This window comes from Aplidium turbinatum, chromosome 4 (genome assembly GCF_918807975.1).
Source record: "Aplidium turbinatum chromosome 4, kaAplTurb1.1, whole genome shotgun sequence".
NCBI lineage: Eukaryota > Metazoa > Chordata > Ascidiacea > Aplousobranchia > Polyclinidae > Aplidium > Aplidium turbinatum.
In genome coordinates this window covers 38640492-38664826 of record NC_137475.1, presented here as the reverse complement: position 1 = coordinate 38664826, position 24335 = coordinate 38640492, and the positions used below count along the sequence as shown (strand labels likewise).

The 24335-nt window shown below is 38.0% G+C and overlaps 2 protein-coding genes across 3 annotated transcripts in view; one reads left to right on the top strand and one right to left on the bottom strand.

Moving 5' to 3' along the window:
* Positions 1 to 24335, top strand: part of LOC145768328 (uncharacterized) — a 34703-nt gene continuing 10368 nt past the window's right edge. The window contains exons 1-18 of one of the 2 annotated variants that reach the window (XM_082579806.1): positions 1 to 95; positions 383 to 714; positions 1142 to 1563; positions 1936 to 2029; positions 2885 to 3109; positions 3435 to 3588; positions 4118 to 4229; positions 7014 to 7112; positions 7646 to 7749; positions 9687 to 9807; positions 11478 to 11670; positions 12295 to 12789; positions 13690 to 13769; positions 14249 to 14333; positions 14761 to 14888; positions 15332 to 15498; positions 16561 to 16713; positions 17166 to 17376. In XM_082579806.1, coding sequence (XP_082435932.1) covers positions 55 to 95; positions 383 to 714; positions 1142 to 1563; positions 1936 to 2029; positions 2885 to 3109; positions 3435 to 3588; positions 4118 to 4229; positions 7014 to 7112; positions 7646 to 7749; positions 9687 to 9807; positions 11478 to 11670; positions 12295 to 12789; positions 13690 to 13769; positions 14249 to 14333; positions 14761 to 14888; positions 15332 to 15498; positions 16561 to 16713; positions 17166 to 17376 — 3216 coding nt within the window. In that variant the 5' untranslated portion in view covers positions 1 to 54. Of the gene's footprint in view, positions 96 to 382; positions 817 to 1141; positions 1564 to 1935; positions 2030 to 2884; positions 3110 to 3434; positions 3589 to 4117; positions 4230 to 7013; positions 7113 to 7645; positions 7750 to 9686; positions 9808 to 11477; positions 11671 to 12294; positions 12790 to 13689; positions 13770 to 14248; positions 14334 to 14760; positions 14889 to 15331; positions 15499 to 16560; positions 16714 to 17165; positions 17377 to 24335 lie in introns of both variants that reach the window. The other variant, XM_082579805.1, reaches the window with a different exon arrangement.
* LOC145768329 (uncharacterized) lies at positions 17511 to 22452 on the bottom strand. The gene is made up of 3 exons (XM_082579807.1): positions 22251 to 22452; positions 20785 to 20981; positions 17511 to 18067 (listed from the first exon to the last, which is right to left on the bottom strand). Exons 1-3 carry the CDS (start codon positions 22426 to 22428, stop codon positions 17597 to 17599), a joined length of 846 nt encoding a protein of 281 aa, XP_082435933.1. The 5' UTR covers positions 22429 to 22452; the 3' UTR covers positions 17511 to 17596.

Genomic DNA, 24335 nt, shown 5'->3' with positions numbered 1-24335 from the left:
AGCAACAGTAGTGAGGATATTGCTAAAGAAAAGCATGATCGGTTTTCCTCTGCTATGGAAGCGAAACCAAGAAGCATTTCTCAATTTCCTTACAGGTCTGTTGGTATGCAATAAATGAATGTGGTCTATTTCCCTTTTGCAATGACATCCGATATTCTGCAAGTCGCATATGTACATACTTATGCCATTCGAGTTTATCAAGTTTTATATTAAGATCAATTTCAACTAAGATTACTTTTGATTTTTTGCAGTACTTTTTCCAAGTAGCTTAGGTGAAAAGTTTAGGTGCCAAGGTGAAAAGTTTATCTCGTTGGTTGCCATTTGCCAATGTGAAATTAGTCTCCGTTTGCCGTTGCTAAACCGTTTCCTGTATGTTTTTCAGAAAGTCTTTTAAAAGGGATCCTAAAAGTCCAGGGTTTGGGACAATAAGGCGTATGTTTGACCAACCTGGCGAAGCAGCAATTATCACTCCAAAGCCTTATGTCCGTTCAAAACTTTCCCCGCAAAAAGTAAAAAGTATTCCAAGACCTTGTTTACATAGCCCAACAACTCCAACCAGCTGTGCTGTGTGGCATCATGTAAGCAGCCCACTCTGCCAAAATGCAAGCAGCAATTCTAACGTTCATACTTCGCAAGATACTTTATCAACTGTAAATATGCTCTCTCCGAAGCCTTTCAGACATTCAATAAAGAAGGAAAGTTGTGTTGAGCATGGTGAGATTGAACACGAAACTGCATTTAATTTTGAACGCACTGAGATTCATGCTGTTGAAGCACTTGTTGAAAATATCACGAATTCACATCAAGAGCAATCAAGTAAGACTTCAATCAGCTCAAAATTTCTAATTTGTGTCTTTGCACTTCGTGATTTTGTCATTTCATTCTTTTATTGTAATTATACAAGGTTTTCTGGCTTTGCCACACTCAGGCTTTAGGTGACAATAATTGTTTGTCTGTTGCTTGCATGGTTACATACAGTACCGTACGTGGTTACTGGTTAGTTTTCAATTTGTCGTCCCGTTTTATTGTATCTATTGCCTTTTGGTGTCATGTTATTGAAATGAAATAGGAAGGCATTGGCAGGTCTAATTGTAAACACGTCATTTTTGGGTATCTTGCAGCTCTTATTATTTTTCGGCAGGCGATCCAAGTTTTTCTCAAGAGAATAAGACTGAACAAATCACACAAGAAAGTGATCTTTTTCAAACCTACAAAATTATCAGAAGTGAAAGTGACATAGGTGTCATGCATGAAGAAAATCTTCAGCTTAAAGACAGCAAGGACGAACAAGCCTCAGAAGATTTATCCGTAAACAATGAAGTCGATGAAGATCATCGTCAGATGATATCTGCTTTATATGATTTTGCCGCTGCCGAATATTCGGATACTTGTTCTTCCAGCGAAGACAAATCTCTAGATGTGTCTTTTCATAGTGATATTCAAACCTCCTCTCATCAAAATCAGCGGCACCTGAGCCTTCGAGAAGGTTATATGGCAATGTCCTCCCATGCCACTACCACAACTTCAGAAATCCGTTATGTTGAAATGGCTGATGAGACAGAGGTACGATGATAGAAAATTTGACACGTGCCGCCAATTGTATAACGAGTTTAATGTCTTTTTAACATGATGGCATTGCTGAACAATGTGATTCAAGAAGTGTAGTGTCATCCGGACCTAATGTATACTCAAAAAACAACATTGCAATCGGTTTCTACTTTTACGTTTTTTCCGACTTTGCAAAACTTTCTTATAAGATTCCCCGCAGTCAACGGGATGTGAATAAAACATGTAATGGCACAATTGTTTCTCATTTAAACACTATGGTATGTGCTGCAGCGGCTTCCTGTGGCCCTTTGGCGTTCCGTTTTCAATGCCGATGCAGGACTAAGCATGCTCATTCTTTTTTCTGTAACCAGAAGGTACTGTGTGCAGGTGGAAGACGTGAGCTATAGCAACCAGGTGGTGCTTCCCCCGCCAGGTCATCAGACGAAGACAAAAAGGGAATATCATGACATAGATCCTGCTGGTACAACACTTATTTAGCCTCCCACTTCGACTACGATTGCTGTTGTACAGCGTTTATTACTACTATGAAAATCTCGTTCATTTTTATGACGCTTTTGACGTTTGTATAATGTTACATACATTAACATAACCTAAAGATTGGCGTAGTAATCTTTAAACTTTTCATTTGTATCAGGGAAAATATAAAGAACGATTTGACGAAATCATCGAATACTGCAGACATGTAGAAAAAAAGGCATAAAATTATGTGGTTAAGCTTTCGAGCAAGAGTTGTAAAACTGCGATTTTTACATTCGTATTGTACGTTAAATCAAGGCAGAAATTGTTGGACCCATATTTGTGATTAGATTTTGAACTGATCTTTGACAAACCCTTTGCTTTTGTCGAATTGGAAGGCGGTAGGTAGTACAAACTACCCAACCTACTTTTACAAAGAAACCTGTTAAGGTTCTAAAAAATATCCTTCGAAATTATAATGATTTTTCTCAATATAGATGCTTTAGAGTTGTATCACGCATGTATGAACCTCATATTTTAAGTAAATGCTCGTTGCAATCATCTCTGCCTAACTGCTGGTTATGTGAACAAGAGAAGGGAGGAGATATGAGTTTCTGTCAATCAGTATTTGTTATGCACCCATCGAGATCACCTTTTGTGTCTTCAAGACACTTAATCATCCCCATAAAGAGGTCACAGAAATTGAATCTTTTTTTGGTGAAATTAATCACCGGCACCGATTTATCACAGGCCCTTAGTAGCTGCATCGAACTTCTGTCCCAATGGGAATTTTCCCCAATTTGAAATAGGCTACACAGACACACCTTCCACGTGGATGATTTTAAGCCTTGCTCCACAGCTCCTCCTCTTCTGCCAGATCGTGATCCTCCAAGATTACAAGAAGTCAATTCTCAAGATTCAGCTCATCCATCCACTGATTCTATCGTTGAAGAACCGACTCTTCTTGATCCACCACCCCTTCCTCCGGATAATACGGTTGGAAGGAGAAGTTTGATATATTCGAAAGACAAAAGCCTACAAGTCGTACAACATCTACAAGAAAATTCTTCAAAACTTTCACAAAGTAAGTGAATATACTGTTGGGTAAAAATCCCATTGCCTTTGATTGAAGGTACGTTGCTGAGTTGAAGTAATATCTTACTCAGCTTAATTGCGTCCGTTATTCAAATCTAGTCACAGGATCAAGAGCTGTGTGGTAACATGTTTTACTCCCGATTTAAACCTAACGTCATTGTTTTATTCTCTTGCTTTTAAAGCCTTGAGACTGTCGTGTTTTCGGAAGCTATTTTTTCTGACCCTGCGCCCAAGGTTTTCAGACACCATGTTAGGTTTGTCAGCAAGAGCACAACAGAAGCTCATTCATAACGACCTTCTTTGCGTTTTGACAGGCAAACAGGGCAAAAAATTGAACTACATAGAAGTACAAGTTGAAAAGAAATCAAGCAAATCGACGCGACCTTCGCCCCTGGGAAAAACGAACTACAGTGATGTGGTGGTTATTTCCGATGACGATTTTCAGCGGAAACCTCGCGGTGGCTCAGGGTAGGTTAGGAAACGTTTTGTGCGGTTACCCGGTCCGATTTTTCCACTGATTTAACGTCTGACTGATTTTTGAAGGTTCCAGACAAGGTCCCTGCAAGTATATCAGTCCTTTTATTTTTCATTGATTCAACGTCTGTAGACGTTTTAATAAAAGGCTGGAATGTTGGCTGGGAATCATGTAGACGATTCCGATACGTTTAAAGGTGTAATCGGACTCCTCTCTTTTCAAGTGTAACAATCAATAACATATCTCCCTACTTTACATCTTTCTTGACAGTTGCTTTCATTGTTCAGATTACAAATCGCGTATTTAGTTCATTAAGCATTGTCACCAGTTTATTTGGTTGCTCTTAGGTTTGACATAATACCCCCCCTCCCTTGTTTAATGGTTCTAAACATTCACTCAGTAAAATCCGCTACTTTTGCATTGATTCTAAGTCTGCATACGTTCAGACAATGTGACAATGTCAGATTTTCAGACTTGAAAAGTAATCGCTTTTTCACAAGTTATCACTTTTTGTATGTTCAGAAGTAGCGATGAAGGATCGTCAAACGTTGGAGGACATAAAAAAACAAAGAACGTTAAAAAGAAAATTCAATCATTGTTTACAAAAGAAGATACCAAGACTAGCCAAACAAAGGTAAAAATTTATGTAATGATTTGCGACAAGTGGCGATTTTCCATTTGTAAGCATGGCGGACTGTTGTAAGCTATCGATTGCTGATCACAATGTAAAGATATTTTAATCGCAATAGCCCAGACAACAAAAGCGGTCATTTTTACATTAATTTAACGTCTGCAGACGTTGAATCAATGTAAAAATGACTGATTATATTCTCTGGGAGATAGTTGGCTTCTCTGGACGAATGGAATTTTACCATTGCTTGTCTGCCATCTGAATAATAACAGTGTTGAACAGAACCAGACCCAATTTGTGGTTATCGATTGCATTACTTCTTATCAACAAGCATTCATTGTCAGATTTTCTCATGGAGTCTAATTTACCGTTTCAAGATCGATTGCCCGAGAAATTCGCTGGTATCACCCAGAAAGGAAATCAGTCCAGTTTTACATTGATTTAATGCAATCAAACGTTAAACAGTCCGAAATCGGCTGACTTGCTGCTTTGCTCTCCAAAGAAGTTCTTTATGACGTTATTTTTACGTCGTTAAACATTGAAACCACGTAAGAATAGCACTTTTGCTAGTTTAATTGTAGTCGCCGTCGTTCCCACAATTGACGACCGCTCTCTCTACTACTACTACACACTACACTACAGGGTTCCTACAGTAGAAACGTCATCACTTTACAGAATTGCTGAGTTTCAAATGTTTTAATTGAATTTTGTGATGTGCAAATGAACAATGAAGTTTGATCGCACAATAATCAAGGCTTGTTTGACCATGATTACTTTGCCCAGACAGCTAATCAGTTTTTCACATTAATTCAACGTCTGCAGACGTTGAATCAATGGAAAAAAAGAGAAAGAAAACCGATTCGGAGATTTCTTGAAAATGCAGCCACGGCTTCTGTTTATTTAGTGAATCTGTTGGGATCATTTGGGTAGGTTATTGTTTCAGTGAGGTAGATGTAAATTAGCTGATATCTTGCGCGCATAGGATATAGCGATGTCTAGCAACAATTATTTTATAGGTCAAGAAAATGAAATATCTTGATTTTTTCAAATTTATTTTTAAATTATTGGGTACCGTAGCATAATTATCATTGCCGTTTTAGGGTTAGGGGTTAGAGGTTAGGAACTCACCGAATCGGACTCACCGAATAGTTGCAGATCCTCTGACAGGTGTCAAACCCACAACAATGCTTGATATGAACGACTCGGGTACATGTCTTGTAATGCAAAGGATTATTTTTTTCATTATTTTATAGGTTAAGCAATTAGCCTAACCATGGCCTAACCTATAATAATTAATCGATGATGTCACAGTGGTAGATCATGCTAGTAACGTTGTGGGGTCCGATTTTACACATTTTATAAAGTAAAGTAGTTGTTCACTTAAAGAAACGTTTACTTACCTACGCGTTAGTAAGGTTAAGGTATTACGTTTTAAAGTAGCGATTGCTAGATTTGCCACTGATGTGTCGACTGTCGACCGTGGTAATGATTCATGCGTAACAATTTTGGATGGGCATTGGGCAATTTGGAATTAAATCTTTGCATGCACGTCTTAAACCAGTATTTTATTTCCACAATATCGTTTTTCTGCATTCCGACAAAGAAAAATAAATTAAATTGAAATTTAGCGAAAAATGAAAAGCAAATTAAAATTTATTATTGCACTATTAAATTAAAATATATGCTCACGTAAAATTGACATTTGTCGTGCGTCACAGTCTTTATCCAAACTTTTCCAATTTGAAAGCACAAACACTACACTGCAAAAAAATTACGTTTTAATGGGGAAGGCCATAATTTGTTGCGCTTGACCCCTATTATAAGCTTCTTCTTCTAAGCTAATTCCTTTAAATAAACAGATGCCGCTCTGAGATTTTAGAAATCTCCGAAAAAGGCTTTCTCCAAATTGGGATTTCTCCGAATCGGTTTCTCCAAATAGTAGCAGACCGGATGTAAATACAGGCTTAAGGACATAGGTACCCAGGGCGTGTTTAATATAGAGCTTGGTCAGCTATTGATGGTTTCAGCAGTTTTTCGGTCCATTCAATTGTTGATGTTTGTTTTGGCAATCATTAAACTCTGTCCTGCTCCGACTATTATTTTCAGCGGTCTGGTGATATTTATATACCAATTATTTTTGTCGGAAAAGTGAAAACAGTGGTGGTCTTTGTCAATATTTTGTTATCTGCTTAGTTGTTTATTTGCTGTCTCGAGCCACACTGTGAATTTTGAATGTTTTGTCCTCTGCCACTTATTGCCTGCGTGAAAAAAATACACTGTCGCCTGCCGATGCCGCCAGACAACGATTTTTATGCAAATTACTTTCTCCATTAGAATGACTTCTGCCTAACTGGCATAATCTGGTTCTTTCCGGTATTCACAAACGTCACACCCATTTGTTTGACGTTGCGTTGCCTTTGGCTTTCACTGGTTTAGTGTATTTTGTCAGTACAATTTCCGAAGTAGCTTGTTAGCTGAAAGGGAGTTGCTTTTCATGGATATTGTTTTTTTATCCATTCATGTTTCTTCGACTGCAGTGGTTTTTCTGTTGTGTACAAATTCTGTACATTCAGGGCTTTTGGAATTGTTGGGTTATGATGGTCTGCGTCTATAAAAGGTCGTTAGTGCTGAAACATTTGAATGAGAAAACGCTGTTTGAATGCTTATATCGCTTTCAAAAGCAAACCTTCTATTAGAATACAAAAGATTTGTCCTTTAAATAGAATGCTTTTAAAACTATAATTGTTTTAAAAAGTCCTTTCAAAAATTTTTTTCATTTTCTTGCAGGAAGATGCGGAAACTCTGACAGATTTTGAAAAAGAAAGAAACAAAAAGAAAAGAATAAGTGGGCGTTTTTTACGTAAGAAGGCCAAAGATACTACAAAGGTTTGTAGGCTACTATTTTAAGATGATGATATCGGTCATATTTTGACTGCAGGCACACCTGTATTAAGTCTAGTGGGCATCCTTGTTTATGGTTCAAAAACTAAACACTTAAATGTACGAAATAAGAAGAAAAGGCCTTTAAAATGCATTAGTTTTGTGAAGTCTGTCAAAAAATTGATTTTGAGTTTAAATTTGATTTTTCTCATTTGAAAACATTACTTTCGAAAGCATCACTCTTGAAAACCCTCCAAGCAGATTTTTTTGCGCTTCAAATTTACCACATTTGTAACCCGTTACTATCCGGTTGTTTGTGTTTACTAATAGGTCCAAACATAACGTTGGTAGGTTATTTAAAACCTGAGTTTTTGGAGCTTTCCTTTTATGCTAAACAGCTTCTAAATGTTGAAGCTGGCGTGATTGCACTGCGTAGCACTAAAATTGAAATAGATCTTCTTAATTCACACTCAACTAAAGTCAGGAAGCTGGCTGCTTGCCGCACTTTTCCCTTGCTGAATCCAAACATTTCTCAACAGTTGACAAAGAAACAAAGGGCCAGCAATCCTCCAGTGTCGGACGTTGGTGTTTACGCTGACAACGACAGCGGATTTGTAACGTCCTCAGAAACCTCCATTTCAGGGTATGGTATAATGTTAATGATTCAGGGCTGATTAAATCATTGCGGTGAATCAAAGTCATAGTCGCATGGATGTTATAACTCATTGGCTATTTCGTGGCGTAAGTGTGTCAGCAATAGAGTATGGAGTTAAAGTGCGTAACATAAACGCAATAATTCTCACATCGAGTCCATTGAAATTGTGTTTGATTTTATACTTTCTGTGTGATTTGTGAAAACTGCCGGAGTGTTCACCCAGCTTATGCCGAGTGCCTTTTGCACGTTACTTTAACATCACAACACGTTTTGTTAGCTGATCGTAACTGCGTCTTCCGTGCCAAGGTATCACTGTCACATGCAAGCCTGCTTTGTTCTCAACTTTTTAGATTCTATTCCCAGTTGCCAAAACTTTCTATTTTGATATCGTTTCAACGTAGCTAAGCGTTGAAACCACCATGGTTGAAACAATGTTGAAATAGCAACTTTTCCCATTTGAGATCTCGCAGGGATACGTTGTTGCAAACAGTTTGAGCATCTCTTGGGAGACCGTAGCCTTATGGGTGCTTCTCGATTTGATAATGACAATGTTTTCACTTTTAAAACTTTAAGAGTTGGTTCTTTTAGCAGTCCATGGTCCAACTGATGACCAAGACTTGTATCTCTATTCTCTATACAAGTACTTATTACTAAAGTGCATCGCTGTTTCTCGCTGGTGCTAAACAAATCGTCATGTCTGTGCAAAATGTACAAGTATTTTGCTATTTTTTTAATCAATTTCTAAAGGATTTTTCCAGTCCATTGAAATAAAACCAGACTTCTCTATTGTCTTCTTGGTAAAATGTCAGTTTTTTTTTTGGCTGCCACCGGGCAAAATTTTAGCACTGGTGTTTGTTAATTTTTCTTGTGAAAAAATGGTAAGGTAAATTTTTCTTGATTCCTTATTCATCACAGCAATATTTTCTTTCAGGCTAGAAAGTTGTGTGTTCGTTACCAGTATTAACTATTACTTTATCTCCTGTGTCTGCAGCAAAGGTCCTTTCGTTAATTTAACGTTTGCACACATCGAATCAATCGTTTGCAGACGTTGAGTCAATTGTCTGCAGACGTTGAATCAATGTAAACAAAAGGAGTTATTTGCTGGCTGAATGGTACTTTGGGTATTTGAATGCAATGAAAAGTCTGTGTAATTTGGTGAAAAAACCACAGCAATTAACTTTTCAACTACTGTACGCTACATGATAATTTAGTGGCTTTGCTATGTCATGAATAATTTTATACCCTGGTAGAAACTTACTACATGAACTCGCTAAAGCTGCCGATCTTTCGAGCGATCCGTAAGACAGAGATTTAAAAATACAGAAACGTTAGGTTTTGAGATTTCTGTGATATCAATCGAATCTATTGCACAAAACTCAATCTAAGAAGCGCCGTTGTCATCTAATATCCACAGTTTGGGTTGATATCGATCTTGGTTGTAAAAATGTGTACCATGTGTTTACACAATGAATGTATTTTTTAGAATCAAGTCGAATTAAGCGACAGTAGCTTTTAATCCTTTTGTATTGGCATTCTTCGTTTCTTTACGTAAAAGCAACATGGCTTTTCAGCAGCGAGTCTGTCTTAACCAAGTCGCAAATCACATTTTTTTTTTACACTTACGATGTCCTCAGTGAGTTCATGTAATTTTCTATGCGAATAGAAGGACCCATGGAATAGCAAAGCCACGAAATTATCACGTGGCGTGCAGTATTTCGAAAAGTTAATTGCTGTGACTTCTACACAAACCAACATAAAACAACTTATTTGTTGGTTGAGAAGTGAAAATCAAACTGCAACCATCCAGACAGCAAACCAGTCGTTTTTTTTGTATTGATTCAACGTTTGCAGACGTTGAATCAATCTAAAAACGACTGATTTGCTGTCTGGGCATCTCATTTCATGTCCTTCTTGTTCCATCTCAGAACTCCTCCAGTTATTGTAAGCGGAGGAAGCACACACAGCTCAGGCGACGGGGAAGTCGTGAATCAACCGCAGGGTATCGCGTCATACCACTACGATGACGTTAACGACAAAATGAGATGGGTAAGTCTGCAATGTTCAAGGAACCAGTAAAGTTTTGGAGGCTGGTCAGAAAAAGGCGAAGTCGTTGTCCGTCTTAACGTAAAAACAGCAAAAAGTTTTCTTTTTTATGACAGACCTTTTTTTATTTATTTATCTCTAGGCTAGTCTGTTTTGTGAAAATAAACCAATGTTCTAAAATTCTAACCAATTATTATGAGGCATTGCATATCTCCTATCAAAATATTATGTTTTTGTCACGTAAAACGATATGAACTTTGCTCGATTCTTCCTTAGCGGTGTGTTCGATTGTTGAAAATGCCGTGACATTAAAAAGATCGATAATCGCAGGTGCTGAAAGGCTGCAATTCAATCGATACTTTGCTTTCACAACAGCAGTTCATCGACAACTTAGCCTCAAATGCAGGAAACAATACAGTAGTAGAAGTAGTAGATTTTGCGTTGTAAGCAATGTTATAAGGTGACGTTGCACTTTGTCAAATTAGGTGCTTGACAGTCTGCTTTACTTGATCGGCTCATTGTTATGCAAGAATTACATTGAATTAACGTCTGCAGACGTTGAATCAATGTTGAACGAACGGATTTTCTTATCGGAAAAGACTTTCTTAAGACTTGGACAAGGCTCAGTACATTTTCAACTGTAGATACTAACATTTCAAACGCGTCTTCTATGAACAAGAAACAATGCTTATTGTGACATTATAAATTATTGATCTTGGATAGAACGCACTATGGATACAATAGCTTCGGAGAACTGCTTTCATGCGTTTAGCGGTAACCTGCAGTTTCGTTGCCACAATGTTGGCTGGTGTAGACGAATTTACATCATAAGACACAAGCATGTCTATTTTCCCGCCTTGGACTCACGAACGCGGTACGAACGCAAGAAATAAAAATCTCGCGTCATTCCGACCGCGTCATCAAGTCCTTTCAAACAGCGTCATAATTCCTTGGCAGCGTCTGCACATGTTGAATCAATGTATTAGTGACGAATTTTACTGTTTGGGTTGTTTCAGTAGTAACCTCAGCCGCTTTCCAGTGCCACGTAAGCTACATTGCTTATTTTTGATCGTAAATGATTTGGTAGCTGCCGATGCTGTGGAGTTACTTAATTTTTCCGAAGTTCATTTCTTACATAGTTGATAGACATTGCTTTCTGTCACGTATTGTTGGTAGGCATTGACGCATTTCGCTATTAATAATTCCAAAGTGAAAGAAAGCTTTCCTGCCAGTTTTAATGCAGCCGGATTAATTGCTTCCTGAACAGAGAGCTAATAATATTTTTTTGAGGAAACAATATCTGTAAACTGGATAGTATCTTAAACAGTGCTTAACGTATAAACAATGTTGAACAAACGGGAAAGGTTTTGCTAAAAACAAACCATAGCCAAGTGCATAGCGGAATCAGCAGTGTGCTTTAGTGCGATAACAATGAATTTTGATTGTCGGAAGCCGTTATTTGCTATTGAAGAAGTTAGTTGTATCTCGCCAACACAACGTCAGAGTATACATTTTCACTAACACTATTATAGTTTAACTTTATAGTTTAGTATAACATTTCATAGTTCGCTTGTTTAACTAACATAGTTCAGTTTAACACACCAGGAAAGTGCATTATGCTTTTAAAGTTCTAGCCAATGTATCTTGATACTACTCAAGACGTTATTTCACAGAATGTAATTTCTGCTCAAAATTCTACACAAGAAAGAAAAAATGAAGTTGACGTTAGTCCTCCTGTGACGACACCTGGATTTATCCGTTGGAATGAACCATCCAAGAGTGAGGACCAGAGGGGATCAAACTTTGTTGCATTCCCCCCTGCTTCCGTACCTGCTTCTAAGCAATCGCCTTATGATCGAACTGAAGGTAATTTTGAGATCTCATCCGGCTTCAGTCTTTCTCTTTAATTTTGTGGTTTTTGTGATGGTGGTTGCAAATTACGTTAGTTGAGTGGGTTTCATATGCTTTCAAGCGGGGGAATGGGTTGACGAGGCTCTGGTTTTCCAATCATGTATTCCTGGTTCGTCTCCCAGCTGGAGCTGGTTGTTGTAAACAATGCTCACATCTACCCAGGGTGTAACAAATTGGGGTCTGCTACTATTCGGTGAGTCCGATTCGGTAAGTTCCTAACCTCTAACCCCTAACCCTAAAACGGCAATGATAATTAGGCTACGGTACCCAATAATTTAAAAAAAAAAGGAAAAAATCCCCCGTTAAGGGATCGGACTCACCGAAACGGGCCATTCCGAACAAATTGGGTGGGCGTAGTTGTTAAAGGAAAGACGACGTTGACCAATATAAAGGACTGGCCTAGTGCCGAAGGCTTAGTATAATGAGAACCTCATTTTCTCATCCCCTGGCGTTTGAAATCAAGTAGGGGACTACCTTTACCTTTGTTAATATGCTTTTGCTGCTGTTTCTGCTTTCTATATCGAGATAAGCTGTGAAACGGGGAAGGTGTTGCTTTCAATGTCAACTACATTTCCACAGAAAGCGACGATTCCAAGAAAATTGCAAGTTTTCTTCATAGACCAAATGCACCATTAAAAGATGCGACAAGTCATGATAAACAACCACAGTCAGATAATCTTCATCCTTATTCAAATGACAATCGTCTATCAGCTCCAGGATCTTTTGCCTTTACTGATGCTCCTAAAACTTCTTCATCACTTCCTAAACTTCCTCTTCGTCATCACTCCACCAACAGTGAGCCAAGTCATTCCACTTCCTCTTTGCCAGCAGCGTTTCCTCCTAAATCTCACAAGAGAGATGTAACTCCTCCTCTCCTACCACCACGACTTCCCAAACCCCCTTGCCTCACGATTCAAACCTCTCCTCCATCTCTTCCTAGTCATCCAGAGGAAGAGCATTATGAAGAGGCTGTAGATGGGACGTCAGAGAGCAACGAAGGAGTGTATATGGCCGCGGAGGATGTTCCCCCTCCGTTACCTGCAAGAGATGAAACTCTATACGAGAGTATCTCAGGTGAGTCGGCATAATTGTTGTCTGGAGAACATAAATTTGCGTATTTTTAACGTCAAATGATGCAGTGCCGATTGCAGTTTCACACTCACAGATCTTTTCTTATTTTGGCATGGTTGATCGAATATATTGCAATAAATCAAAGAGCAATTTATTTCCCCAAATGTCGGACAATGGCTAGCCAACGTCTCATCCTGGCCCCTGTTGTAAAGAACAAACTTGTGGAGACGATTTTGGATTGCAAGCAAGGAATTTAGAGCAAAATAACGGCGAACGTCAAGCACTAATTTGAAAATGCAATCTTTTCCGCTATTCATGCACTACAACAGTGTGGATTTTTTTGCATGATTTATCGAAGCTTTTTGGGATGCTTATATCTTTGTATAGTCGTCACTTTTATTAAGTTTTTCATAAATTTTCCTACCATTTTGTGTAAAGAACCACGAGGAAAGATTCATAATGCTGTCGACACAAGTGGCTTTCCAATGAAAAAGGCAGCACTCTTTTAGATCAATTGAATGGCATTGGCTCTGACTTTGTTCTTTCACCTGCTTAGACTTTATTAAGCTTCTCAGCCAGTAGACGCTACGGATTTGAATAATTCATCAAACAGAAATTCATACTTTAACGTGGACTATGCTTTATGGAAAAAATGCTATTTTTTAATGTAGTTTTTATTGAAATATTAGGCTACAAAGTTGTCTTGAGTGTTGGGCTAAGATCATTAGTGACCGGCGTAATTTAAGAACCGTTAGTTTCTTTTATGCTTGAAAATGGCAAGGGTGGAAATATCTTTAGAAAACAAATGATTCCAAAATTTTTGAATCGATGTAAGTTTAACATTTTATTACAATGATAATTTAACGAGGAATTTCCAATCTTTAATTGGATCCTTTTTCACAGCATCTCACGTTGTGCCTCCTTCTCCACTGCTAAAGGAAGACGACACCTCCAAGTTTCTACAATCTGAGCCTTTGTACCAGGTACAGCGCTTAAACTGTTTCTCCGATAAGTATTTGTAAGCAAAAACGTCGTGTTTCAGTGACTAGGCCTATATAGAGCAATTTTTGTTTTCTTCCCATCAATAAATTCATATTTTTATCTTCTCCGCTTGATAACGCTGCTGATGTCGCATTGCAGAGTAATTCACAAGTAGCGGTAGCGCGCGCTACTTTGGTCCGAGTAGCGGGTAGCGCGCCACTTTTGTAAATTGGTAGCAGTAGCGTGCGCTATTTTGGTCCAAGTAGCGGGTAGGCGCTACTTTAAAAGTAGCGGGTGCCCACCTCTGAATCACATGTAACCCTTAAACTCCAAGCATAGCTTAACATACACTGCTTCACACACCTTACAACACAAACCTTCTTGCAAACAAGTGAAAAATAGGCGTCACTTATTCCTGTTGTATTGCTTTTGTATACAATCTGTGACAACCACGATAAGTTTCGTTTACCTACTTTGTTAGGTCTATCGAAACCGTACGATGTCCCAAGCATCTGCAAAGCGGAACGTCGCCAAGAATGTGCGACAGAAGTCCTTTGCTCAACCAGGTGAGATCGATTGTCTTTACCGCCATTAAGTGGCTGGTTGTATCATTTCTGTGTCTGAAAGTGGCGAGGACTCTTCTCAAATGCTTCAACCCTTGCAACACAGGGAACAGGAGCGTTAAATTGTGGAATGAGTGAGCTTTAACTGCTTACAAAAGTTAACACAGAATGTGTCTTTAAAATGTCTTTGAATTATCTTTAAATATCTCAAAATTTGAAGTTGTCTCTAAAAATATAGATCGTCTGCGAAATTGCCCCTAAACGACTCCAAAAGGACCCTTTTGCTCAAAAAGGTATTCCTTGAATCTCTGGGACTTCTGGCTACGGCCTGAAACATTTTGCTTTGAAGGGACATGGTAGGCTATCGTGGTTTCCTGGTTGATCATCATCAATCAGATACAAGCAAATAATTTCGCTCTGTTCTCTACAGAAGAGGTCTGGGAGAGTGACTTGAGGTTGGAAGACTTGGGTACTTGTACGTTGTGGCGTAGTCTGCCAGAAGTTGTTGCTAGTGGTTGGGTGGACAAGCTCACGACAGAAGAAATCAAGCTACAACAGGTTCATCATTAATTTTAAAGTATAATGGTTTCACTAAGCTATGAGTTTCAGGTACAGTTTCCCAATTGTATTCACTCTAGAGTAGACAGACTATCCAGTAGAAATTAATGTTTTTTTTTTGCATTGCTTCAGCGTTTACCCACGATTTATACAGACATAAAAATGACTATTTAAGAAAAAAATAGGTAGAATACCTTAACATATACAAACTTTACGTTTATTTAAGGTTAAATGTGTCAAACCCCTTTTTAATTAATAAAAATGACTACCGGTAATTTGCTGGCTCAAATTGGCTTCATTCTGCGTAAAAGGTTGATAAAGATGACTAAAACTACTCAAAATCTTGTGCAGCTCCGATGCCTAATTACAACACGACATGGTGTTATTTCATACGCCAAAGTGAAAGTAACCAATTCAAGTGTATTTTTGTTCTTTTTCTCCAGGCCCAGTTTGAAGTAATCACATCCCAAGCCTCGTATCTTCGCAGTCTGAACATCCTTGTGGACCATTTCATGAGAGATTATGCCATGGAGGGTACAGACTGCCTCCCAACTGCTGACCGCCATCGCTTATTCTCGAATATTGAGACAGTCTGCGGCGTTGAACGAAAGTAGGAAAACCATTTTTGCTATATCGGTTCAAACTTGCTTATTCTAGGGTTTCATCATCATCCATTTGACCCTTTTTAGTAGACAAAACCCCTGGCGTTCAACGAGAGTCCGCCATTTTGTGATGCCTTTTCGCCATACTTCTGTTGTTGGAGTTGATTCTATTCTGATTCCTCAGTGATGTCTTCTCTCACCAATCTTAGTTTAGTCTCCCAATTTTTTCCCTAAATAGAAATATTTTTTTTTGTAATTACTAGAGCTTTGTCATCAGACATACTTTCCACATACCCATATACAATCGCAAACGGTGGCTTCTAAGAAACTCATGAATGCTTTCTACTTGTGTCAAATATCGAATACATTTATTTCTAATTTTATCCTTCAATTTGTTTTGATACATCATTCGGAGCATTCTTATTTCTGTTGTAAAGTCAACCAAGTATTCGATTTGATTATTAGATTCAAGTATCAATTAAGCAACTTTTTAATAGTAATTTTTAATGCAAGGCCAAGCTTTCTGATTCCTCTTAGCCTGGGCAATAAAAGTTGCAACTTTTACATTGTTTTGATGTCCAACTACGTTTTGTTGTCACACTTATGAATATTTGTTTTTCAAGCATTTGATTGCAAGTTTTTCAGCGTTTTTGGTTGAAGAGAATTACATTTGCTTTATCGATTTTGGTTGTGCTTCTGATGTTTCATCGTAAGTCATATAATTATATATTGTATTTGGTGGTAAAAGGCTGTGCGAATAGAATGTTCCTCATGGCTCGAAGCTGCAGGCTTTCGTTTGACTCTCTTCAGAAGCTGTATTCTGACGATTGCTCCAGAAGAGAGTCAGACGAAAGCCTGCAGCTTCGAGCAACATTCTACTCGTAGTTTTCAAGTTTTGTACCACCAATCAATCCGAAGGCTTTCTAATTTCTATATTGTTCAATCACAAACTAGCTTTGTTTCTGTTGAACTTGTGCAACCCAAAATGCTAATTCTTGTACCAATGTCAAAAACTTAACGTTTGTTTTTGTAAAAGTTCAGGGATAAACTGCCTTGTATGTGTTTTGTAGATTCCTCCAAGATTTGGAAAGTCATTTTTGGAAGAAAATCAAGATCTCACGCGTTTGTGAGTTGATTGCAAGATACGCCAAGGCCGACTTTAAGGTCTACATACTTTACATACAAAATCAAGTTTATCAGGACAGGGTGCTGACGAAACTGCAGTAAGTTGAATGAATGACTGGTTACAAAATTTGTATTGTTGATATCAATTTTGTGGAAGCAGACCAACGTCAATATCACAAAGTACAGTATAGCTATTTTCTTGTATGGCAGGCTTCTCAGTACGCAATCCAATATTTTATCTAAATGATCGGGGGAAGTTTCCTTTCTGTCCCATGTTAAGGCGACCAATAAAACCCCTAGATAGTTTACACTAAAGAAAAAGCTTTTGTCCTTTTTCAAATGGAATTGAGTGTCGAAGATCATACAGCAATACCAGCATTAAATTTATGTACCCTAACCAACTTGAAAAGTTTAATTGGCAGTGCAGCTGCGGTCTCGACCGGTATAGCTCGGTATGCAGTCGATTGATTTTGTTCATCATGATTGTGGGATAGAAATATCTCTCTATTGCGGTTATTGGCTTGAGATGTTTCTATTATTTGGTTTACAGGCGGAACAATGACAAGTTTAGTGAAGAGTTATGTCGATTGGAGTCCTCTCCTGCATGCAACAAGCTGCCTCTTCTCTCTTTCCTCCTGCTCCCTATGCAGAGAGTCACCCGTCTTCCTCTCCTGGTCTCTGCCATCGTGAACGCTGCGGACTCAGCAGGAGACTCCCAGATGTGCAAGATTGCCAAGCACACACTAGGGGTGGTTAACAAGGTGAGATGTTTTTTTTTATTTATTTCAGAAGAAAATTTACTTTTTTGCTGTTTCCTCCAAAGAGTACAATACGCTGTACCAAGTCACATTTGAAGTCTGCCTGTGCTGTTGAGATTAAAACCATTCGTTTCACAAATTAGCTTATATTGAAGACAATTCATTTGAAGCTTTCAATAACGAAATAAATAAACAGCGGAAAGAACCACCGCACGTGCCATCGTCACGTGTTTTGGTGGAGAGTGCAATGCGCTTCAAAGATAACGTTTTGTATTTTATTTTTCACTATTCTCTTCATGTGGGAGTCTTTTATTTGACGGAGTTCGCTAGCGACATACTTTGCGAAAATTTCATCACTATCGTTGTCTTTACTTTGCTTTGGTTGGTCTTCTTCACGAGTCTCGACGGCGACCGACTCCAGCTGATCCTCCGGCGCGAGAGGCGGTGACGCTAGTGCCCAACGCGGGCTAGAGCTCGAGAACCTTCGCTTGGCTGGTTTCTTTGCTATTGAATGTTGTGGTTCTGGAGGCGAAATCATTGGCTTCTCGTTTGTAGTCGATAATGAGTGCGGTCTCTCAGCAACGATCATACAATCGTCGCTGTCAGTTGGTTCGCTTTTGATTTCCGTCGTCATGTATGAACTAGGTTCTATAAGCTCGTCCTGCTCATCATCTTCATATTCTTTTGCAGGATCCTAAGAGCAACTGGTTTTATTGTCACGTTATCATAATATTAATAACTATTAGATGTTACATCCGCAAAGCGTTACGACCAAGTTGTTGCACTGTCATAGAAAAATGCATTATACACGTTATCTCACATTTAGAATAGAAATTTTAAACATCTTAAATAATTTAAAAAAAATGGGAAATTCTTATGAGCTGAATGGCTTGCGCAGATAAACATCTTCGAAGCCATAGGTTATTTGAGAAATCATCATCCAAATTCGGCCTTGTTCCTACTAGTCGGCATGGCCGATTCTTTTATCGTAGCGATTATTCTCACAACACAACCTCACAATAACACAACTTTTTTCCATCTCATTTTTCTCTTTTAGTCCGACCTTGTCTGTCTCATTTTTTTTTTTTTTTTTTTTGGACGTCCCCATTTTCTCTTCTCATCCACCTTCAAAACTCAACGCCCTTTGAAGAAAAACTTCTTTATCCTTCCTTAGCACGTACCCTTACCTTCTTACTTCATTTGTCCTTGCAAGTTGATCTATAGCCCCCCCTTATTTCAAGCCTATTCATCAGGTTTCTGTTTTTATCCCACTCATGCTTTTTCCGTTTTCTCAGAATTGCGTTTCGTTATCTTTCACTTTTCTCTTCATGGAGTCTTTTCTTTGGCCGAGTTTGCTCGCACCATACTTGACAAAAAATATCATGTCTCGCTACTATACAAAACAACAACTGAATAATAAGTCTGATCCAACTTTCACTTTTGTTCTTACACTGACACCGCCGCTCTCACTAGCACCTCGATATGCGACTTTGTAAATTGTAGGTGACTAGACAGAAAAGCGAGAGAATTTGACCTAAAAGAAAAAACAATTTTTTTAAAGAGCAAATTTTCTTCTCCAGTATTTCTTAGTTGTACAGTAGCCATACTAGCCAATGCAAAAAAATTGGTAGCTTATTATTTACCTGCAACGATTGGGCAAACACATATTTTTTACTTTTTCTGTAAAATAGCATTTAATAATATTGTTTTACTAATTTAGGCTACACTATGCATTATGCAATGTTCAGTTGTTTACTTAAATATTGATTTCCAAATGTTCCTTCTAAAATCTGTTTATAAACTTTTAACTGAGAACATGGCCAACAAATTAGTCTTAAAGGTATTGGTTTTCTGACTGAGAAACATGAATTTTGGTGGTTTTTGAGTAGCGTTGCCAGACGCTAAACAATTTTAGAGAATCAGTTTTGTTAAAACATTTTCATTTTCTAATCTTGCTTATTCGAAACTAGTTAAAACCAACGTTTGTTATGCAATAGACGGAGTTTCGCTTTTAGCAGCATGATCAAGTAAGCAACGTCTGTTAATTTCCATTACTATTATTTAATATTCTCTTAAAATCTAGAGTACATAGTTTCAGAATTTTCAAACAACATTAACTCAAAACTGACAACTCTAATAATGACCCTTCCCTGAGCGAAGCTGAAAAGAAATGATTTTGTTTTTCCATTGAAACTAGAGCGTTAAAAGGAAGTTTCTCAGAGAAAATAGAGAATTTTGCTCTAATTTTCTCCCATCGTTTCTATCCACCTGTAATTTACAAATTTGCCTTCGGTGTAGGTATGGCTCTTTTCCTCATTGCCCATTCCATCACTTTCGTTAGAACTCTGTCAAAAGCTTTCTCCGAGTCCACGAAGCACATGAACAGTTTTTTCTACATCATTCTCAAAATGAACCGAGCGTCTTTCATTTCTCTTTCCGGCATGAGTCCAAGCTGCAGGTGTTCAACAACTCCACCATCTTTCTCAACCTCTTCTTTAATATCCGTTCCACAATTTTCATTCCATGATCTATCAGTTTTACTCTCCTAGATGCATTGTAACTTCTCACATTTTCCTTTCCCTTGAACTGTGGTACATTAACACTTTGTTTCTACTTTTGTGGCATTTCCTCACCATCTAACACCCTTTAGCAAATTTGCAACTACACTTCAACCCCATCTCTCTACTTGCTATTATCAACTTTGCGCTCACATCTGATGGACTTAGCCGCTTTACGCAGTTTTATGTTTCTACTACCTTCACCATCCACTATTTCTTTGCGAGTGACCTTTTCCACAGGTCCCATCTATTAAATTAGCCTCTATGAAATTATCCCAATACATTTTCCTCGTCTATGCATTTTACATCCTCCTGCAATATAATTTCCATCATTTTTCATTTACTGTATAAGCTTGAACAGTGAACACTTTGTTGGCTATTTTTCTAATTGCTAAGTTGCTACCATTGCAACCACTCTTCTTGCATTCTATTTCGAATTTTTGTATCTTATGCCACTGTTTGCTTGCCTCTTCTTCAACATAGCATGCTTCTCTTCTTCATCTCATAACGATATGTCTCCACGACCCCTCCTTGCTTTCCTTTTCCCACACACTTTGTCACGAGCTGCTAGAATGCCTTTCATAAATGACGCCTACAGATCCTGTGCACTTATGTCTACCTCCTCCTTTGCTCTCTTTACAAGTCTCAATTTAATGTATTTTTCTCCCGGTTTCCATACGTTTCTCAGGAAAACTTGTTCTTTTTATTCATATATTCAAGTCTCCTGCAACTAAATATTGTTGATAATAAAGACAGCTTGAGTGACTGTACACAGCTGGTCGACCCTGATGTTGCGATACGAAGACCAGGCTTCGTTGAAGCGAAATAGAGCACAGTAATAAGTCCTACTCACCTGGCTGTAGTCGATCCATCTGTTGGTGCCGTATTTGCTTCCTCTGGTTGTGGTGAACTCGTCTAAGAACTTTAACGCGTTGTAATGTATCCACGGGCTCGTGTATGATGATCCTTCGCGGTGCTTCAGCATTATTTTAGCCTTCTCACGAGCGTATTGCGTTCGTAGGCCCCTCACTTTCTTGGCGACTTCCGTGCCTAGAATGCACGAATGGATTATGCTCATTGCTACTTTCACAGATAAACAATTTTGTGTTTTTAAAGTAGATTTTTTAATTTTCACTTTGTGACAAAATAAAAGTAAAAGGTAGACAATGGCTGCAAGAAAAGAATCCACCACTCTCGCTAGCGGAGACAAAACCGACTTTTGGATGAACAATGAACATAGCGTTATTTTCTTAACTGTTCTTTAATGAAAGTTTTTCTGATAACTTTAAAAGTAGAATTGTTCGACACAAATTTCTGAACTTTTTTAAAACATGTCTTTCTGTTTTTGGTTTTGTTAAACAATTTGTTTTCTTTCGAAATAAAGCATTTCGTTTTGTTGTGAGCTTGAAACGCACCTTGAGGCTTCGGTGACTTTAACACTAAAATATTTTGATTTTTTTTTAAAGAAAAGTGTTTCATTTGCGAATTTTTTTGTCATGATTTACGTGATTAAGAAAACCTTTTTGGAAGGTTAATTCTGGCAGTTTCGCATACTTGTACAGGCTTTTTACCACTGACACAATTCCGGTTAGCAGAGTGATTTTGAAGTATTGAAGAAATTGTTCCCCTTATTCTGTTCCAGTAATGATGATCTGTTCATAAAGTCCCGCACTCTGATAGTTGAACCATCACCATTTTTTGTTTGTTTATTTACTGAGTTACCGTTTCTTATTAAGTTAAGTTTGTGTGAACAGCGGTTCGTTTTCTTCGCTTAAACAAACTTTACTTCTAACAGCTTGATTAAAAGCTACATTGTTAGGTTATCTCTTGTCTTGGTGATGATGTTCGCACTTCGTTTCCTGCACACAGTGTAAAACTAAAATTGCATCAGTTAGTATTTTGATATCGGAAAAATTTGTCGGTGAGAAGTGAAGAACCATGTAGCATGCATGCAAACATATATGAAATGTGTACGGTATTAAATTACATGAAAATTATACACAAACATACATGAAACATGTTTTATCGCACAAAGAATGTGAACTGTAAGCAAAAAAATTATTGTTTATTCTGCACTTAAGGGAAAGCCGCGCACAAAGTCCCACATACAAATTGAAAATTATTGCAACCTTAACAAGTTTTATCTTCGAAGTCGAAGAACACACGGCTTGCATTGCAGGTCGAAGTTACGTCATGGAAGGCGTGTGCGTTATTATTAACAAACAGCTTAGAGTCGATCAACTGACAATACACAACATTTAATCTACATTGCGTCGATAGGAATTGCTCATTTCTTGTAACTATTCTTAAGAAACATACTTGAGGTTCCAATATGCTGGCCTAGCACTTCCCAAATCTTCTGTCGCATAACTTTGTTCTTGTAATCATTTGATTTCGAATTGTAGAGACTGGGATACAATTGATACAAACTTATTAGCCTTGTCGTTTTCTCTGTCGTCCATATCCAGTTGTTACTAAAATCAGTTGTTAAGTTCATTTTCAACTAACAACTTCAACTGCTTCATACAACTCAACTCAAAACTTCAATTAATACACAATGGCGGACATTCGCGAAATCGAGAAAACTAAGAAAGAAAAAGGCGCTGCGATATCCAGCCAGTGTTGCCATGTCGAAGTAGAAGTTGACAATTAATTTTTGAATTACATTATTCTGTTCAGTTTGGCTTTTAATTATTTGTGTTTGCAGCGTTTACTGTGTTTTTGTTCAGTTTACGCAAACATTACTGTCTTTCACATGTCAAAACAAGCGCAGACAAAACTCATCCTAACTTCATTTGGAAACACTGTGTTATCACTCAACAGTGACGCAACAATTGGAGTTTGTTGAATGAGAGCGCATTGCTGTCACGTGATGTGTTGCGAGGATACAATTGGCTTAAGGCTTTCAACAAGCGGAGCTGTTGACAAAAGCGGGTGTGTGCGGCATGCGCAACAGATGCGTGTCAATTGAGCCAACCAAAATGTTGCGCACGTGACTCTGCTTCTTTGCTCGAAAGGAAGACAACAGCTGGCGCTGTAAATGGTTTTCTCTGTTGGTTTCATCTTTTGTAAGACACTTTATTAAATAAACAATTGTGGTGTTTTTTAGTTTCCCATTCGACTGTCAATAATGTTAGCAAAGATAACAATACCATAAAAGTGGACGTTTTTAGAAGAATATTTAAAAAATTGAAACGCTTTTAGCATCTAAACACGGTTTTGAATTTTTATATTTACCCTTTTAGCCATTTATAGTTTTTTTTACCATAGTTTGAATAATTCAGTTGCGCTGTTTGTTATTTCCCCAATTGTAGATCAGTGTAACGTCTGATGATTACATCCACTATAAAGCAAAACGTATCACATTTATAAGACTGAATTTGTTTTGGTTGGCTGAAACTCCATACTAAAATGAAAAATCGCTTTTTGTTACTGTTCAACATGAGATGAAAATTACGCGACGCCAGTCATATCACGTCTCTTTATTACACCGGCAACTTATGGCGCCGGCTTTATTATTGCAAACGTACATTTGAAAACTGTTTACAGGTTTGTCTACACAACAACGCAATCCTTCTATCTGTTAAGTTCTACTTTTCAACCCACATTTTAATGGAAGTTAACAAGTCGATGAAAACTTAGTGACTTACAGTTTGTTTTTTTTTTCGTTTTTTTTGTTTTTTACAAGTTTAGTGGTAGAATTTCATGTAAACGGTATTGAGTGTTTCAGACAATTTGTGAGAACCATAAACAGACATAACCCAGCAACAACACTATATTTAACATTATAAAAACAAAAACAATAAGCTAACGTTTTTGGCTAGTCATACAGCCCTTTTCAGGCCTACAAGAAAAATATTTTTAAACAGAAATACTAACACTATCACAACAAAAATATGGACAAATCTAAACATTTGAGAAACTTGCTTAACTAGCTCACACAAACTGATAACTGAAAATAACGCTGCACAACGGGTTAAGTATTTGAGAGGTAAAATTAATTAATTGTTCAGAAAAGGACTCAAGCAGATTACGCAAGATGGACAGAAGCACAGCACGAGATAGTGGCACAAAGAAAGTAAAAATACGAGAAGCAAAACACGTGACAATTCAATCAAAAACTGTTGGAAGATAGGAAGCTCCGCCAGCAAATAATTGCCTGTTGAGCCCTGGGTTGAAAGATTTGAATTATCAATGCCTCGTGAATTTTCGGAATGGCCCGTTTCGGCGAGTCCGATTCGACGAGTCCGATTCGACTAGTCCGATTCGGCGAGTTCCCTATTCGGCGAGAGCCTTTTTCGGCGAGTGCCCTATTCGGCGAGTTTTTGAAATTTTTAAAAGGAAATTATCGGGTACCCTAGCCTCATAGGCGCCGACTTTTCATAAAACCTTAGGGCGAGAAAG